This window comes from Meles meles, chromosome 8 (genome assembly GCF_922984935.1).
Source record: "Meles meles chromosome 8, mMelMel3.1 paternal haplotype, whole genome shotgun sequence".
Classification (NCBI taxonomy): domain Eukaryota; kingdom Metazoa; phylum Chordata; class Mammalia; order Carnivora; family Mustelidae; genus Meles; species Meles meles.
The window spans coordinates 43,628,087-43,648,618 of NC_060073.1; the positions used below are offsets into that span (position 1 = coordinate 43,628,087).

At 41.5% G+C, this 20,532-nt stretch overlaps 1 protein-coding gene across 2 annotated transcripts in view; it reads right to left on the reverse strand.

Annotated features, from left to right (window-relative positions):
• Positions 1-14,124, reverse strand: part of ZDHHC13 (zinc finger DHHC-type palmitoyltransferase 13) — a 50,345-nt gene extending 36,221 nt beyond the window's left edge. Inside the window, exons 1-2 of one of the 2 annotated variants that reach the window (XM_046017695.1) lie at positions 14,017-14,124; positions 1,090-1,235 (exon numbers count right to left, since the gene is read on the reverse strand). In XM_046017695.1, coding sequence (XP_045873651.1) covers positions 1,090-1,235; positions 14,017-14,043 — 173 coding nt within the window. In that variant the 5' untranslated portion in view covers positions 14,044-14,124. The remainder of the gene's footprint in view (positions 1-1,089; positions 1,236-14,016) is intronic. The other variant, XM_046017696.1, reaches the window with a different exon arrangement.
• Positions 14,125-20,532: the final 6,408 nt, after the last annotated feature.

Here is a 20,532-nt window from a genome sequence, read left to right on the forward strand (position 1 = left end):
TACATTCCATCATAACAGAGCTTTACTAACAGCAGATAAACACTTAAATGCTTCTATGCTAATTAAAGCAAATATTTACCTTAAGAACATTCTTACCTTCATATAAAAATAAGAATAGCAAATAATATTCACCTAAAGGAGCAGTTCCAAGGGCCTCTAGAGTTCATATAAATTAGTAATCAGAATACTAAAATAATCATCGATTATTTTTAAACATAAATAACACATTAGTCTTTGTTAAGGCTTAACAGGTTAATTAATCACCAAACATCTTTGCTTTTAATAGAAATTATAGTTCCTTAATGTTGATTAAAAGCTCTGATGGACAGATTTGTATTTGATTACAGTAGTCAATTAATGAAGTCTGACAGACAAAATAGTTCAAAATATGTTCAATGGCAAGAGGTGGGTTGGCTGTTAATGAACAGTGAGATCCATGAGGGTAAAAATGTTAGAAATGAAAAAAAATGTTAGAAATATTTTTAATGCAAATACCCACATATGGAAATCTTAAGGGGAAACTTTCAAAACATACTTTCCATTTTCAGTGCAAGCAAATAACCCGCTGTATGTTTCAAGTGGTCAGAAAACCCATTTTACTGACGTTCTTCCAGTGCCTCTAATACAATAGGTACATAGAAAGTACTCAATAAATAATTGTTTAAAATATCCATAAATGTGTGAGCTGATATTTTCCCCAACCCACTGACCTATTTAGGTTGTAGTACATTTTTAAACACTCAGATTGGTGTTTCAAACTTATACATTTAATATCATTTATTATCATTCATTCACTCAACAAAGATTTATCCAGCACCTGATACAAGACAAGAACTATGCAAAAGCACTGGGACGACAAGGATGAAAACGACATGCTTTTGCTAAAAAGCTGCTCCTGACTTAATGGGAGAGACGGGTAATCAAGAGTGAATCAGGTACACTGCATCAAATGCTCTGATGCTGGCAAGACAAACATGTTAGCGCTGAAGTATGAAGTGAGGAAGGTATACACTGGGCTGCCATGAAATGCACAAACATTATTATGATTCAACAGAACACAGGACAAAAGGAAACACTGGGGAGACTTACTGGGTAGCTTTTACAATGTCACAGTTACTAGAGTCCTCTATAAGAGGAAGAGCTTCTCTTGCTTTAGCAAGTTCTTTGCTTTCAGATGCGCAGATTCCATGTCGACCAAATCCTGGACGGTGGGGGCCATGGCTGTGATTCCTGCACTGAAGAATAAGAGTAATTTGACAAAGCATAGTAGGAGAATTAATGTCACATTCAATTACATAATGAAGCATCTGCTACTGTCAACAGTATCTATGTCCTTAAATGAGAATTTCTTCTAGTCTTACAGGTATATCCTAGGAAAGATTTTCATCTTAATTCTATTCACTAAGATGAGATGCTCATTATGAGAAAATTCCAAATTATATATTTTGTCATAAAACAAAGGTCATTTGCAAAGGCACAAATGGACTTTATTACCTATAGTAGGTGGTGGGTAATGGCTACTGACATAGTAGGAAGGTTGCCAGGCCTCTGCTTTGGGGAGTTGTGGCAGACACACCCTAAGGATACCCCCTAACCTCCCAATAAATCAAGTCCTTGACGATGTAGAACTGGAGTCTCAGGAAAGGAGGAGGAAATATTTTTAAATATCTGACTGGGGCGCTTGGGTGGCTCAGTCGGTTAGACGTCCAACTCTTGATTTGGGCTCAGGTCCTGATCTCAGCATCTTGAGATCAAGCCCCAAGCTGGGCTCCTTCTGCCCCTCCCACCCCCAGCTCACGTGTGCAAGCTTCTTCTGTCTGTCTCTCTCTCTACACACACACACACACACACATATATAGGACCAAATAATAACTGAAAATCTTCCAAATTTGGTGAAAATTATAAAGCCATAGGTCCTAGAAACTCAGCAAAGCCAAACAGGATAAACCTCAAAACTGTTACATGAAAGCATATTATAATCAAGTCACTGAAAGCCAATGTTTAAGAGATAATCGTAAGAGCTGCCTAAGGCAAAACACACATTATGGTGAAAAGAACAAAGATAAGAATGAATTCAGACTTCTTACCTATAAGTACAGGCCAGAACACAATACACGGTTTTAAAGAGCTGAGAGAACTGCAAACCTGAAACACCAGCAAAACTATTCTTCAAAAATGGGGGTGAAATATATACTTTTTGAGACAAAAGGTGAGAAAGTTGCCGGCAAACTTATACTAAAAGAAATGATAAAAAGTTCTTCAGACTTAAATGAAAATAATACCATATGGCAATCTAAAACAATACAAAGGAACAAAGTACCAGACCACACGAGTAACTATGTATAATTATGTGGGTAAACATAATGGACTTTCTCATTTTTTAATTTCTTGATAATTGTAGAAAAGTGGAAGTATAATTCCCAGTATACTAGTAAAAGATGTGAAAACAGTTATAGGAGATACTATAATAGTATTTGCAGGTAGGCAGTGATAAGGAGTATAATAGTAACCCAAGGGCAACCTCTAAATAAAAAGGTATAATAAGGGGCACCTGGGTGGCTCAGGGGGTTAAAGCCTCTGCCTTCGGCTCAGGTCATGATCCCAGGGTCCTGGGATCGAGCCCTACATCGGGCTCCTTGCTCAGTGGGGAGCCTGCTTCCCCCTCTCTTCGCCTGCCTCTCTGCCTACCTGTGATCTCTGTCAAGTGAATAAATGAAATCTTTAAAAAAAGTATAATAAGCCAAGAGCAGAGACAAAATAAAATATATTAAAGATACCCAATTAATATTTTTTTAAAAGGCAAGAAAAGGGGTGCCTGGGGGGCTCAGTCAGTTAAGCATCTGACTTCCGCTCAGGTCATGATCCCAGCAGGGTCCTGGGATGGAGCCCGACATTAGGCTCCCTGCTCAGCAGGGAGTCTGCTTCTCCCTCTCCTTCCTACCCCATTTGTGCTCTCTCAAATAAATAAATAAAATCTTAAAAATAAACAAATAAATAGGCAAGAAAAGTAGGGAAAAATGAACAAAGAACAGAGAAGAAAAAAGAAAAACATACAAAATGATATATTTTCACCTAACCACCATATTGATAATCATGTTAAGTACAAATGGTCTTAAAAAAAAAAAGACTGTTAGATTGGATTTTAAAAAACAAAACAATAAAATGACAAAAAAAAAAGACAAAAAAAATACCACAACTATATGTTGTCTACAGGAAACCCGCTTAAAATATAAAAGCATACACAGGGGCCCCTGGGTGGCTCAGTTGGTTAAGGGTCTGCCTTAAGCTCCAGTCATGACCCCATGGTCCCAGGATTGAACCCCACATCTGGCTCTCTGCTCAGCAGGGAGCGTTTTTCCCTCTCCCTCTACCTGCTACTCCCCTTGCTTGTGCACTCTCTCTGTCAAATAAATAAATAAATAAAATTTTTTTAAAAAAGAATCTAGAGAAAGAGGGGAACCTGGGTGGCTCAGTTGGTTAAGTGCCAGACTCTTGATTTTGGCTCAGGTCATGATCTCAGAGTCATGATATCGAGCCTCATATCATGCTCCATGCTCAGTGCAGAGTCTGCTGGAGATGTTCTCCCTCTCTGCCTCCCTGATTATGTGTATGCTCACAACTCTCTCTCTGAAAGTAAATCTTTAAAAAAGAGAATCTAAAGAAAGAAAATTAAAATCAACGTAGACAGAATGAAGAAAGCAGTAAACACAGAAGAAATCCTTGAGATATAAGAAAAACAATGTAGAAAATCACTGAAACCAGAATTTATTCTTTATAAAGAATCAATAAAATTGATTTACTGTTAAAGTGATCAAGAAAAAAGATGTCAATGACAAATAGCAAGCTTAAAAAGGGGTTATCATTACAAAAGCCTATGAAAATTAAAAGGGTAATAATAAGGCAATACTGTGAATATCTTTATGTCAATAAATTCAACCAGATGGAATGAATGCACAAATACCTCAAAAGACACAAGTTATCAAAACAGGCTTTAAAAGAAATGGGTAGCACTCTAGATATTAAAGAAATTGAAATTATAACTTTAAAACTTCCCATTTAAAAAAAAAAAAAAATAACCCCAAGCCCATATAACCTTTAACTGCTGAATTCTATCAAAATACTTAAGGAAAAAAGGATACCAACTCTTTCAGAAATTACAGGAAATGTTTCTCAGCATTTTAGGAGGCAGCGTTATCCTTATACTAAAATCAACAGACACTACAAGTAAAACCAAAGACAAAAACAAAAACATAACTATAGATTCAATATCCTTCATGAACATAGATACAAATATCCTTAAACAAAATATTAGCAAAGTGTACCCAGTAATATGTAAAAAAAAATAATACATATTACAACCAAGCTTAAACACTTTAAAACAAATCAAGTGATTCCCCATATTAACAGAATAAAGGGGGGAAAAAACATATATTCATTTCAGTAGAATGAAGCAGTTGACAAAATTCAACACCCATGCATAATAAAAACTCTTGGACAAAGATTCTTGGCACACCAGGGATAGAAGGGAAATTCTTCAACCCGATAAAGAGGTACACTGTAAGAAATCTATAGGTACCACACACCTCATGGCAAAAGACTGAATGCTTTAACTCTAAAGACTGAAAACAAGGCAAGGATGCTCATTAGCACCACTTTTTTTTTTTTTTTAAATTAGGCTCTACATCCAACTTGAGGCTCAAACTCACAACCCTGAGATCGAGTCCCATGCTCCAACAGACCAAGCTAGCCAGGCGCCCAACTTCTAATCAACACTGTATTGAAGTCCTAGACAGAATAATAGAGTAAGGAACAGAAGCAAAATGTATATGGATTAGAAAAGAAGTCCATCTTTATTTGTACACATGATCACATATAGGAGATCGACATCTTTGATAAAATTTACAATAGCATCAAAAATATAAAATACAGAATACTAGGGCACTTGGATGTCTTAGTCTGTTAAGCACCTGACTCTTGATTTCAGCTTAGGTCAGGATCTCGGGATCTTGAGATGAAGCCCTACATAAGGCTCCACACTCAGTGGGTCTGCTTGGGATTCTCTCTCTCCCTCTGCCCCTCCCCCATCCATGCACATGCACAGGCACATGGGCATGCACTCTCTCTTAAATAAACAAAATCTTAAAAAATAAAAATAAAACACCACATCCAGCATTTTTACTTCAAGGGGGTAAGTCTGCATCAAATATCTAGGAACCCATTCCTAGAAATCAAAACTGGCTAATTAATTCATCATTCCTTCCTGTTCTTTACCATGAAGTTTTTATCCAGTCTTCACCTACCTTATTCATCAGACCTGTCTCTCTGAACAACTTCTCACTGTTCACAGACAAAACAAAAACACCATCCCTCAGAGGATACACATTAGGAATAGAAAAGTTGGAGATATTTGAAATAATGTCCCCAAGTCAATTTCCCAGGAGTTCCAACAAAGGTTTAAGAAATGGTAGCTTTACTGAAATTAAGTCAGTAGCCCCTCAATGGGTTTACTAAAGGGGCAAATGGGTTTTTTCCTTTAAGTTAATTTAAAATAAAATTGACTTTTTGGTATATAGTTCTATGAATTTTTACACACTGCATATACAGTTGTGTAACCACCAGCAAAATCAAGATACAAGACAGTTCTAACCCCTCAAGAAACTCCACTGGGATACTGCTTTGTGGTCACACCCTCCCCCTACCTCAACTCCTGCCAATCACCGATACGTTCTTCATCACTAGTTTCATGTAATAGAATTCCAAAGCATATAATCTAAGATTGGCTTCTTTCACTCAACATAATGCTTTCTGAGACTCAATCTAGTGGTTCTGTCTTATTAACAGTTCTTTCCCTGCTGTATAGTATTCCATTATATGAATGTATCATAGTTTATTCATTCAAACAATCCAGGCAAGTTGTTTCCAGCTTTTGGCAATTTTAAGTAGAGCTGCTATAAACATTCATGTAAAAAGCGTTTGCATGAACGTGTGATTTTGCTTCTGTAAGAGTGAGATTGCTTGGCCATCCGGTGATCTATGTTGAATTTACAAGAAATCGCCAAACTATTCTCCAGAGTGGCTGTACCACTTTGCATTGCCACTAGCAATGTATGAGAGTTCCAACTGCTCTACATGCTCACTGGCATCTGGTATGGTCAGTGTAACAGATAGGTAGCAGTATAGCATCATGGTCTTAATTTGCATATCCCTAATGGCTGAAGTTGAGTATCTTCTCATGAGTATCTTCTCATATTCTTATTTACCATCTGTATATCTTCTTTGGAGAATTGCCTTTTACCCATTTTTTAATTGGGCTGTTTGTTTTCTCACTGTTAAGTTTTGAGAGCTCTTAACATTATACATTCCAGACACAAGTCCTTTGTGTCTAGATATGCAAATATTTTCTCCCAGCCTGTAGCTTATTTTCCCATTTCTTAGAAGTCTCTTTCATATGGCAAAAATTTTAATTTTGATGAAGTCCAATTTATCAATTTTCTTTTATGTATCCTGCTTTGGGTGTCACTTCTAAGAACAGCTATCTTGGCACCACAATTCCTCTGTTCAAAGAGGAAGTTCTCCTCCCCCAGAGTTTCAGGCACCTGTGCTGTCAGGAGACCTCCTTCTTGTTCCTTGAGCTTGAACTAGAGGGTTTCTCCTGGAGCGCTCTGTCTCACTAATGCTTACTTCCATGGTTCAAGTTTAGGCATGGCAGGGAACAGGGAAGGAGACCCAGTTGGGGGGGGTGTGTGTAAATTAGCTCCTGGTTCAGTGGTTTCTTGAATTCTGGACTTTCCTCCCCATCTACCTGTTACGATTTACTTTTCAGAATCCTTAAATAGCTGCTACTTACATTCTGCCCAGTGCCTTCAGTGGGATAGGCAAATGCTTACTCCATCTTACTCAGAACCAGAACCACAAATGCTCTTTTGAATAGTGAGTTCTGCTTTATCTGGTGAATTCAACCTCCCTACTTCACACTCTTTATAAGCAAGCATACTCGCACATAGCTAAAAATAAACATATAGGTAGTTAGATTAAAACATAAAAAAGAACATTACTTTAGGATTCTTTTCATCATGTCACAGCAATTATAATTATGTCCGATTGGAAGAAGACAAGCTGTTAAGGAAGAGTTGAACTACAGTCAGAATTACTACAGTTTAGTCATTCCCCCCACCTCTAGTGACAATTCAACTTTTTTTTTTATTAAATTCTTAAATTTCTACCTTGAGGATGAAGGACAACCTATTTTTTAATAAAGGTCTGGGTAGTCCTGAACTTAAATCAGGACACTGACACTAACGTGTCAGTAAATAGCAGATCAGTTAAACTTGACAGAGTGGTCAGTCTACCTTTCACATCAACATTATTTTTTTTTTAATATTTTATTTATTTGACAGAGAGAGATCACAAGTAGATAGAGAGGCAGGCAGAGAGAGAGAGAGAGAGAGGGAGAGGGAAGCAGGCTCCCTGCTGAGCAGAGAGCCCGATGCGGGACTCGATCCCAGGACCCTGAGATCATGACCTGAGCCGAAGGCAGCAGCTTAACCCACTGAGCCACCCAGGTGCCCCTCACATCAACATTATTATTATTTTTTTTAATTATAAACTGAATCACATTCATTTTAAAGATCTGGCAATATAAAACTGAACAAAGGATAAGCAAACCTGGACTATTTTCTTTCCAATCTTGTAGCAACAGAGATACTATTATTAGGAGTTTGGTGTATCTCTACCTCACTGTGTATATAGTCGATCCTTGAACAACACAGGTTTGAATTACATGGGCCCGCCTACATACAGATGTTTGTTGATAAATCCAGTATAGTACCGAAGTGTATTTCCTCTTCCTTATGATTTTCTTAACATTTTCTTTTCTCTAGCTTACTTTATGGTAAGAATACAGAACATAACACATATAACATACAAAATATGTGTTAATCAACTGTTCTTGTTATCAGTAAGGCTTCTAGTCAAAACAGGCTATTAGTAGTTGAGTTTTTAGGGAGCAAAAGTAACATATGAATCTTTTAAGTGTGTGGGGGGGTCAGCGCCCCTAAACCTGGTGGTGTTGCCAAGATGTAGGCTGATTTCAGCTTTCACTCCTATAAAGAATGTTATAACGAAGAGCATTTGTTTTTCCAGCAATAAATTATTGTGTATATATGGGCACACAAAGTATTACGCTAGAGGCACGAAAACCTTCAGTGTCCATCTTCCAGGAGTTTAAGTCTAATAGAATCTAATAAAGACAAACAGAGTAAAATGATAATGGAAGGCAACATGAGATTAAGTGGCAAAAATGGGTGGTAAAGACTAAGGGACAGGAGGTACCTCCTGTTCACATCATCATTTTTTTGCCGAAATCCAAAGCAAAGTAAAACCTAAGAAATGATTATATAAACTCAAAGCCTGTTTTTGAAGTCAGTGGTCTCCAAAGCCAGGCAAGGCCACTCAAGGCCATATATGCAGTGACCCACTGGGTAATGGGAGAACATGGTAAAGCTTCTATTATAATGACTTTTATCTTTTTTTTTTTTTTAAGGGAACATCAGGGCACCTGGGTGGCTCAGCGGGTTGATCCTCTGCCTTTGGCTCAGGTCATGGGCTCAGGTCATGATCTCAGGGTCCTGGGATTGAGCCCCACATTGGGCTCTCTGCTCAGCAGGGAGCCTGCTTCCCTTCCTCTCTCTCTGCCTGCCTCTCTGCCTACTTGTGTTCTCTGTCAAATAAATAAATAAAATCTTAAAAAAAAAAAAAAAGGGAACATCACAAGTATTTACAAATCCAGTTCTTTAAACTTTACTAATTTTAGCACTGCCACTTTTGATTTGTACGTCAAGCAAGTCATCCTTAAGGTCTGTTTACAAGATGACTGGGAGGTGGAGTAAAAGTTCCACCGGAGGGCTTGACAGGGTGAAGTGATGCAGGAAGAAACGGCACTGGACAGAAAGCGCACGGCATCTAACACTGTCCCAGATGACTGCAGCCTGTTCGGGGGAGTTGTGAAAGCAAGGGAAAGTTCCGTGTAGTGCAGGGAGTACCCTGGTCAGCTGTGTGGGGGAGCCTAAGGTACGTGCCACATACATGTCCTAAAAAACACAGTGGAGGAACCGTCCTTCACACCCACCTGTGCTCCATGTTCCTTAGAGGGGCAAAGGCGCAGAGGGAGGGGGAAGGAGACCCTCAACATACTGCAGTATACATCAGGTTAAGTTAATTTTCAAGTAAAATCATCTAATTTAACATCTAATCATCATAAAGCCAAGTTCATGTGAAGATACTAAATCCTTCTTAGAAATTAGTCTCCAGTTACCAAAAAAATGTTTTTTATTTTTTGTTTTTTTTTCTTAGTATTCTCTAGTTGTTTCATTTTTACCACATTGAAATGAGAACCCCTTGAGAATAAGGCCAAAGTCTCAGATTTCATGCGGGCTGAATGATGGTGGCTAATTATCTACCCTGTTTTTGGCTTCGGTTTTTACATTTGTAAAATGGAAGGAGCAGGTCAATATGGCTATGAAGTTCCTTCCGTGTTAATGCTGTATGGGTCTAAGAGGAGCTGTTACAACAGTCATTATTAAAATGTGCACTGACAAAGCCTTCACATAAACAAACACCCTTTATGGTGGTGGAAGCTCAACTGTCACATGGCTGCCTGCAATGTTAAGGTAACAGAAGAGAGGGGCGCCTGGGTGGTCCAGTGGGTTAAGCCTCTGAGTTCAGCGCAGGTCACGATCTCAGGGTCCTGCGATGGAGCTCCATGTCAGGCTCCCCACTCAGCAGGTGGGGGAAGCAAAGTCTGCTTCCTGTCTCCCTCTTTTTCTGCCCCTCTCCCCACACATCTTCTCTGTCTCTCAAGCAAATGGATTAAAAAAAAAGGTAACAGAAGAGACTAAGCAAATTCTCAAATTCTCATGATGCTAGCAAACTCGTAAGAGTTTTCATTACGCATTGATTCAGGGAAATGTAAAGACCACCTGCTGTACACCCATCACAATATAATCCCCAACTTACAATAATTCAACTTGGGATTTTTCAATTTTATGATGGTATGGAAAAAGTATGCATTCAATAAAAACCATACTTTGAATTCTGATCTTTCCCCAGGTCCAGTGATATGTTGTAGGACACTCGTGGTGCTAGGCAGCTGAAGTGAGCTCCTACTCAGTCATGCACTCACAAGGGGTGTGAATAAGCAATATGCTTTCAAGCACTGTATGCACAATACAACCATTCTATCACTTTCAATATTGTATTCAATAAATTACATGAGATACTCAATACTTTAGTAATAGGCTTTATGTTAGATGGTTTTGCCCAACAGTAGGCTCATGTAAGTATTCTGAACACATTTATGGTGGGCTAAGCCAAGCTATGATGTTCAGTAGGTTGGGTGTATTAAATGCATTCTCAATTTATGATGGGTTTATTGGATATAACCCTTTTGTAACTTGATGAAGTTCTGTACAAGGTAATCAGGGAATAAGACACAATTCCTGCTGCAATCTATCCATCCATCCATCCTTCTCATATTTACTGAATGCCCTCTATGTGCCAGGCACTGCTCTTGACACAGGGATATGACAGTGAACAGAAGAGGCAAGATTCAAAAAAAAGTAAAAAGGATACCAAGAAAGAAACATGTAGCTAGCTTAATACCCTCCTTCAAAGGGGAGAACAAGATACGATGGAAATTATGTAAGAGATACGTGGATACATCTGTGGTGATTTTTACAACAGAGTCCCTAAATTCTTGGATACTTCTCCATTAAGAGGAGAGGTTCTGTGTCCCTTCCTCTCAAATCTAAGCTCTGTGACTGCCTCACTAATAAAATCCCACCAAAGTGACGTTCCACCAGTTTGTGGGCCCAAGCCTGAGAAACTGGCAGCTTCCTCTTTCTGTCTCTTGAGATGCTCACCCTTGGAACCCAGCCACCATGCTGTGCAGAGGCCCAGGCCACATGCAGGTGTCCCTGCTAAAAGTCAACATCAACTACCAGACATGTGAGTGAAGACATCACCAGATGATACCAAACCCAGATGTTAAGTATCCCAGTTTATGAGTCTTTCCAGCAAAGGCTCCAAACACAGTGGAACAGAAACAAACCATCCCTGCTATGCCCTGTCCAAATTCTTGACACAGTCCATGAACATGACAATGGCTGTTTTACACCTCTACGTTTTGGGGTGGTTTTTACACAGCATTAGAAAACCAGAACAATTTAAGAAAAAAGAAAAGAGAAAGAAAGAAAAGAGAAGAAAACAAAACAACAAAACCAGAACAATTTTTAGATATAATGGGTCATGCAATACTTTCCACATGGAGATATCACGAATCATTATTTTTCTAAATAGTAAATAAGTACCATTAAAGTTAGGCTGGGCATTAACTAAAGAGAAACTCCAGATCTAGAAATCATATTCAAACTCTGATGAGGGTCACTATCATGCCAGATTATCAAATAAAACAAAGAGATAATGGATAACCATTAAAATTTCACATGACATTAACAGAAGTACCAGAGTTCAGTTTCCGAGTTCACTGATTGGACAATTGTTTGCAGAGTACCCACCAATGCTAGGCACTGTTCTAGATGCGAGGCACACAGCAGTCAACAAAACTGATTAATCACTGCCCTCATAGAACTTACGTTCAGTGGAAGGAAGGAGACAACAAACAAAACAAAGAAGTATGTTAAATGGTATTAAATGCCGAGGAGAAATTTAAAAGAAAGGAGACTAGGGATGTTGCTGGTAGGGGTAACGATGAGGAGGGGTTGCGCACTGAGCTGACATTTACATCAAAACCTTCAAGGGGTGGGGGAATAAGCCACATGGGTATTTGAGGAAAGAGCACTCTACACAGAATGAAGAGTAAGTACAAAGGTCCTGAGACCAATGTGGTTTGGCAAGCAAGAAAGTAATTTAAAAATGAGGTGAGAGAGGAAATGGGGGCCAGATGGCATAAGCAAATGCCCACAAAACCCAACAACACTGAAATTGGAATCAGGAGAATGAAATTCAACCACAGCAGGAATGTTTTTGTCTGTTTTATTCACTGATTTATCTCCAGCACCTATAATAGGGCCTAAGACCTAGTAGAATGAATGAAGTCTTAGCTCGATCACTTAGCAGCTATTTGACTTTTAACAAATGATTCCGACTTTTTGAGCCTCAGTTCTAATCTTTAAAACTAGAATAACAATCTCTCCCCACCTCACAGGGTCACAGTGATCAAGAATGGGGAAATATTTTGTAAACTGCAGAGCACCATACACAGATGAACTCTTTATTACGGAAAAACAATTATTATCATTATGTTATTATTATTAAACAACAATTATTATGAACAATGACTACTCTACCTTGCCCCACTAATTTCAACCTCTGAATCATTCTCTTCCTCCATCTGTCATGAAATTGGGGCAGGGCTATCTTCCCTTCAGCACAAGGGAGTGGACTTCAAGTACTTGAAGGCTTTTGTAAATAAGTTGTAGTAATTAAGATATGATAGTTTCTCCTACCAACTTTTCCTTGAGATTCTCTGAGAAAAAATAAAAAGAGAGAGAGAGACATAGTTTCCATGAGAAGATTCTACACCCTTTTGTAAAATCCAGTCAGCTTGCAAATTTTTTTTTTTTTCTGTCAGAGTGCAAGGATACCTAATATGAAAAGAACAACTTAAATTCTCCACGTTTTATTCTTTCTCTTAAACCTACACCAGACTGTTGAAAGAAGGACAGGAAGGTGGAGCATGAAAAACACTCTAAGGATTGCAAAGAGTTTTTTTTTTAAGAACCCAACTCCTCCAGTCATCTCAAACGGCTTGGATCCCTTTCTTAGGAACAGAAAATCTACTACCGAGCTCACTCCAACTGAAGACAGCTTCAGTTTGCCCATCAGTAAAAAGAAGATCGTATCATCTGCTTAAGGATGCTTCAATTCCAAAATAAAATAATGCATATAAAAGCATCTGGCGTAAGCTAAACACTCACTACATGTTGGCAGAATCTGGATATTCTTCATTTATTCAACAAATATTAAGTGAACAGCTACAACATGCCTGTCAGCAGTCTAGGAACTGGAAAGGGGGCATTAGGAAAAAGGACAAAAGTCTTTTTCTCTTGGAACATCCTCCTGTTGTCTGCTGTAACGTCCCCCACTGGCCCGTTCCCTCCTCTGGAACTACAACTGGCTTCTGGTAGTATCCCCTCCACAGAACAGCGTCCTTTGAAGTTCTGCGGAGAGTTGTCACGCACCTCTTTTCACCCACCTCTCCCCACCCTAAACTAACAGCCTCAGTTCTTTGAAGGAGTACGCAAGGATGTGGGAACAAGAACCAGAAGAGGGCTGGGTGGGGCGAAGGCAGGTGTCCAGGCAACTCAACCGAAGAAAGAAATCAAGAGAACCGCACGGATTCCAGGCCAACGTCAAGACAGGCTGGTCCGGGGCGCCTGGGTGGCTCAGTGGATTAAGCCGCTGCCTTCAGCTCAGGTCATGATCTCAGGGTCCTGAGATCGAGCCCCGTGTCGGGCTCTCTGCTCCACAGGGAGCCTGCTTCCTCCTCTCTCTCTGCCTGCCTCTCTGCCTACTTGTGATCTCTCTGTCAAATAAATAAAAAAAATCTTAAAAAAAAAAAAAAAAAGACAGGCTGGTCCAACTCAGGTATGTCACCTGACACCTCTCCCAGGAACCGCCACACTCCCTTCCCAGGCCCCTCAGCGGTCCCCGCCAGGCACCGGGGTACCGGCCCCAGGGGGCGCCCTGGGCCACCGTGGAGGATGGAGGGCCCGTAGGGCACTCACCCGTACGTCCTCGCCTTTTCTTTCCAGTCGTCTCGGAGAGAATTCCCAGCATCATTCTCGGTGTCTCCATGCTTCCTCCTCCCCAACCCAGGCCCCTCCGCCCCCCGGAGGCCCCTCCTGGGAGCCGCCTCACACCTACGCCCTCCCTCTCCCTACGGCCACCGCCGCCGCTCTCCCGGCCCCAAGACTGCCAGCGCCCGGCCGCACTCACCTGCGAACCCAGCCCCGGCCCCTCCATCTCGCCACTGGCGGCCGCGACACCGCAAAGTGGCCGCAGCAACCCGCGAGCCAGCTCGCCTCGAGCCGCCTTTACACCCACTTCCTGCTTGAGGCTCCGCCTCCGCCGCGGCCCCGGTCTCGCCCCGTGCTGCCAATCGCCCTCAGGAGAGCCAATCCCTGAGCTTTCTTAGGCTGAGGGCGGGACTTTTCGTCTGAAGCTAAAGGGAAACCGCGAGTCGTAGGCCCCGCCCCTGGCTCGTCCCCGCCGTGTGCTTCCAGCCCCAGGCCGAGATCGTGCTGGGCTCGCCCGGGTTGGCGTGCACCTCCCCTTCACGACTCATCCTGCCCCCGACACAGGTCCAGGATTAGGCTGTTACTCCAAAGTCACCCCACCGCCTACTGAGAGCAAATGCAGACTTGGCTACTAAATAGCTAGGTAACCTTGTGAAAGTTTCTTATTTTACTTCATTTCCTCATCTGTGAATGAGGGAAAATAAGGGTACTTAAACTTTACAGATTGTCAGGAGAATTAAATGAGAGAAAATGTGCAAAGCTCCTCACTGAATGTTTGACATACAGTAAGGCGTCAATAAATGTTAACTATTAAGACATTTGCCACTCTCCACTTCGGTGATCTTGAGTGAACCACTGCCACCATCTGGGCCTGTTTTCTTCACACGAAAGAGAAAATACTTGAGTTTCACTGCTCAGGCTAGGGAAAGATTAAGCAAGAACCCCCACTTGCATTCTCCACATCCTTTTGTGGACTGAAGGCGCTAGCATCTAAACTGTTCAGCTTCCTGCCCTTGGGTAGTTCCAGTGGGACAATGGGGCTCTCCTACCTCAGACCCCAGAAAACACTGGAGTTTTCTAGCCCAGCACTTACTACAGTCTTTGTAATTATTCCTTAATGTGTCTGTTGCCAAACCAAAGCGGATTAAGACCTCTAAAAGCTAAACTGTAAAGGAACGGAAAACATTATGACTCCCTTATTCCATAAAAATAGTGTTAATCATAAGTGTCTAGAAATCCAACAAAGTGCTGGGTTTTCCCAGAGTAAATACCATGATACAATATAATTGTAAAAATGTTTTAAACTCCGTCATTATTATTATTATTATTATGTCCTTCCTATTGGGTACAGCAGTCCTGAGTCACCCCCAAAGCCCAACCTCTTTGAGGCCATAAACAAAACGGACAAAAACCTTGTTCTCTTGGAACATCCTCCTATTATCTTCACTAATGTGCCCCACTGGCCTATTCCATCCTCTGGAGCCACATCTCTCTTTTGGTAGTATGTCCACCACGTAGTAGTGTCCTTTGGGATTTTGCAGAGAGCTATCACATATCTCTCTTTCACCCACCTTTCCCCACCCTAAACTAGAGCCTCATTTCTCTGAAGGAGTGAGAAGGATGAGGTAACAAGAGCCAAAACAGGGTTGCTTAGGGCAAAAGTGGGTGCCCAGGCATCCATCTCTGAACTCTCAATGCCCAGCACAGCACTGGGACATGGACAGTGGTTAGTATAATTTTACTGAGTGAATGGACAGATGGATAGGTGTGTCATCAACTTCTATGATACAAAGAAGGACAAAAAGAAGTGTAAGCAACTTCCCCTGAGAGTCAGAGCAGTGAGCAATTAATTTGGACAGGCCAGGATGAGACATTGGGCAAGGCTTATACAGGAGAAAGCCTTTGGGTATGGTGAACTTTGTTTAACTAATAAGAGCTGTGTTTATTGATCACTTACTATGTATTGGCACCCTGTGACAGTGTTTTTGCATTTATTATGTCTAATCCATGAGAGGAGTGTTAGTTTCCGCATCTCCCAGAAGAAAAACTGAGCTTCCAACTGAGTATATAAACCCCAAGTCACACAGCCGGTAAATGTTCGAGAGGGGACTCAAAACCAGGTCTCTTACTGAAAAGTGCTTTCACTGAACCAGTTTGGTCGTTTCACTTTCAAAGACTGAATTAGGAGATATTTTTTGAACTTGCGGGATGGTTGAAGTCTGCTATTTCAGTGCTTCTGCACCAATAGCCTAGCACAGGAAGATTCTGGAACAAATAAATGCTAACACTGTACTCTTTAGAAAGGTTCCTGCTCCACTCTGCTCATTTGTTTGATGCCTGTGCTGAACCACTTCAGACTGGGATCAGGATAGCCACCACTGATGACCCTATGAGAGCCAACCCAGCAAGGCCCACAGGGCCACCATCACCTCCCATCTTTGAAAACGTCTTTGGTGTGGAGAGGTACCACAGCAGAACAGCATGACGGGTAGGAGCAGGCTATGGAGCAGCCTGCCTGAGTAGCTGTCTGCTCTTGGCCCAGGTGCTCAATCTTTTCATGCTTCAGTTTCCTCATCTGTACAAATGGGACAATAATCATACTTACTTGCCAGCAGTGTTGAGTGAATTAAATGAGCCAATGTATGTGAAGTACACAGAAGAGTGCCTGGTACATGTCTTCACAAGGGCTCCCCTCTCTATATATCAGTGTTCTGACCCTCTCTTCTCATAAGGACCCTAGTCATATAGATTAAGGCCCACCCACATGACCGCATTTTAATTTACTTGCCTCTTTAAAGACCTTACTTGCAAATATTGTCACATTCTGAGGTACTGGGTGTTAAGACTTCAACATATGAATGGGAAGGAAGACAACTATATGACCCTGGGCAAATCATTTTCTCTCTCCGTGACACTTTGTTTATTTGTAAAATGGGGCTGAGATGCTGCAGGAAACACTAACCTCAATGGTCCCTCTCAGGTAATTGATCAGGTAATTTCCCCTGCTGAGACTAAGCTCTACCTCTCCAATCCCTATAGCACTTTTGGGATCTCCTTTAGAGGACACTATTTCCCTCATTCTGCAACCATATACTGAGTTCCTACTAGGTACCAAGCACCATTAACTATTGAGCAAGACCCCCCCCAAATTAGTCTCTGATTTCCTGGAGCTTAGTAGTTTAGTAGCAAGAGACAGACTTTAATCAAATGGGCTCACACATACTGACCTCTTAGATCAGCCTTGCAGTTCTTGGGTGGATGTTCTTCCCTCTACTTGGCCATGGACTCCTGGCACACATCCATCTTTATGCCCCTCACCATGTTCTGCTCAAGGTCTGGCATACAGAGCCTAAAAGAAGTGCTGTCCAAACAAATGAACAAATAAATGAATACAGCAAAGGCCATGGTTTACACAAGGAAATCAAAGGTAATTCAGCTCCACAAATCACTGTAAGGAGTGCTGATTTCACAATGTTTAACAACTCTTGGCTTTGAAGAAAGATTCCACATTAGAGTTTGCTATTCTCCACTGTCACACGATGGGTGGCAACTGACTTCATTCTGACTGAACTTTTGACTCTGGTCTCATTTCTGTCATGGCCTTAGAAAGGACAGGAGCGTTTTTTGGATCAGGGGCTTGGGTTTAAAATTATTTCAAAGGCACTGTCATGATCCTTTGGAATGTCACAAAGCTCCACACATCTGTCAGCACACAGGTTTTCCCAGACACCAGTTAGGAAACCCGAGTGCTCACTGGTGTCGAGTCAGCAGGGCTGGGGTGGGGATGAGTGCTTCCTGTGAACATTCAGGCAACAAATGTTTATTGAGCTCCTACTGTGTGCCAGGTACAGGCTAAAACATACGGAGTACAGTGGTGACAGCAGAGTCTCTGCTCTCCTGAAGGTCAAGTCTTTGGGGGAGGGCAAACACTGATAGAGACAGATTATATATATATATATATATTTTTTTTTTTTTAAGAGAAAAAGTAGAGACAAGAATAAGTGCTAACAAGGAAATATAACACAGGGACCTACATTAGCCTGGGGAGATAAAGAGTCCTTTTCATAAATTCATAAAGCTAGGTCAAAAGGACTTTCCCAACTTCCTCTATTTATGGATGAGGAAACTGAGGCTTGGGGAAGGAAGTGACTTGCTCAGGACCATTCTACAAGTTAGTGGAGAAGATAGGGTTAGGGCAGCTCTTCTGGTCCTGCTCCCAAGGCTATCTCTCCAACTCTCAAAGAGCTTCAGTTTCTAACTGCAACCAACCTCACAGATTCTCAGGGCTGGGAGTTGCAGGAAGGGCCAGGGATTACTTAGAAGCCTTGCTCGGTCTCTTGCCTTCTATGCACGAAAAGCTTCACGGTTAAAAAGTGAAAGTGACTTTTTCCCTTTATTTTATATATAATTCGCCAAGACCTGGTAATGAGATCTTCTAAGTCACTAGGGTCTGGGTTAGGAGATCATGATGTACATCTTATATTTTACTTGCCAGATTAACCAGATGTGTGTGTGTGTGTGTGTGTGTGTGTGTGTGTGTGTGTGTGAGAGAGAGAGAGAGAGAGAGGGAGGGAGGGAGGAGGGAGGTAAAGCAGGAAGTATTCCTACTATTTTTTTGTTGGTTGCTATTTTGAGTCTTAGTCACCTACTTACAATCACATATTTAAATATCTATTCCTATGGAAATTTTTCTGGATGTTTCCAAACTGTGACAGCAACACTCGGGATTGGGTAATAAATCCACCTTGACTTTAATACAGGTAAGACACACCGCTCTACCTTCTCTAGCCATCTATCATAGCTCTGTATTTATAGATTTATATACCCACACCTCCCCCCGCCCCCAGTCTCTGTGCTCCTACAGGACACTTATATACGACTTCCTTGGGGAGGGTGGAGTCCTAGATCAGGTTCGGACTCCCCCTTGAATGCTCCCATAGCACCTATAGTTCTTCTAACAGAACCCATGGAACATTATTTTTTTTAAAGATTTTATTTATTTATTTGACAGAGAGAGAGAGAGAGATCACAAGTAGGCAGAGAGAAAGGGGGAAGCAGGCTCCCTGCTGAGCAGAGAGCCTGATGCGGGGCTTGATCCCAGGACCCTGAGATCATGACCTGAGCCGAAGGCAGAGGCTTAACCCACTGAGCCACCCAGGCGCCCCCCATGGAACATTATTAAATTCATGTTTTGAACAGCTCTCTTCTCTGCACACAATGAGCGTTCTTTGAACATAGAACCTGGCCTTGATTCAGACACAGATGTGTTCCCAACGCATAGCACAGTACCTAGCCCATGGGAACTCAGCTTAATAATCAGTTGTTGAGTAACAAATAATCCTGTATTAATTCATTTTTATTTCTATCCCTGGCATCTAGCACATTTCCCAACCCAGGCTAAGTGTTTCAGAAAATGCTGCCTTGAGTTGAAGAATTCCATCTATGGCTTTATACAGTTGGCAAAAACACTTTTGCTTTTACTTATATTGCAACTCATAACATCCCTGCGAAGCGAGCAGAGCGGGAATTAGCACTCCTCTTGATAGCCTGTGATCCAGGAAGCTTCAGCGGTTTCCCCAGGGTGTCAGGCTAGAGACTGTGGAAGAGCCCAGACTCAGGGCTTCAGGTGATGAGGGTAGGGCTGTCTCCTGTGTGACAAGGCTGTGACCTTGACAATACAGTCACTGACAAGAAATAAGTTCGGGGCCTAGGAACTATTTACTGGTTCAGGAACTTTCAAAACTTCATACAGAATTTTTTTACAGAAGTATTTCCAAACTTCTCACCTACCTGGAGGGATCAAGGTGGGACATGAGTTTAAGAGGTTCACTTTTTGTGTGCTCTTAGCAAGAGAACTTACCTCTTTGAGCCTACACGCTCTCGTCTGTGAAATGGCAATGGTAAAAGAACCTACTTCATAGAGTAGTTGTCGGGGTTAAATGAAAGAATGTATGTCATGTACATACGATAAGTGGTTTGTAAGTGTGGGTCATTACTGGATACTCAAGACTACTGAAAAAAGCTGAGATCTTCGGAAAACTCAGCCTTAACACTGATTACGATGCAACTTTGGAATATTCATGACTTCGTAGCAAATACAATGACCACTGGTCCACTGGTCAAAATCCATTCCTTGTTTTGACAAGGACATTAGTTTGTGACATTTTAAAGGAGTAATCATTCTTCTTTTTCTACCACCACTCTGCCCTACACACTAAACTATTTGCGGTGATGAGAGGAGCTGCATTCCCACCAGCTCTGCCTTCACTAGAAGACAAGAAACTGGTTAAATCTGCTGTTCACTGCTACCCAGCGGGCTCCAATTAGAGCGACAGTGGTATCCATGGTAACCGGCCAAGCTGGCTTGCTGGGGTGCAAGTTGTTCAAGAATATAGAAGGGACGAGGGGAGGCCTAATTGGTTAACTCTCATCTCAGTTTCTAAATGAAAGAATTCCACACTGTGCTTTGGAGAGATGCTGAATCCACACAAAATCTGAATTTCCCAAATGGAAGACACTGAGGTCATTTCCAACGCCACTGAGTTCCCGATGAATCTGACCACTGGAAGTATGGTTTGTCAGCAAGGGCAGTAGGTGAGATGGCAGGAGAGGTAGAACACGAGATAAAATGATTACATGAAATTCTGCCAATCCCTTGAACCTTCTGTGGCTCCCTTTTTCCTGTGGCCAAGTCCCTTGTAGAACTAGAGTTGAA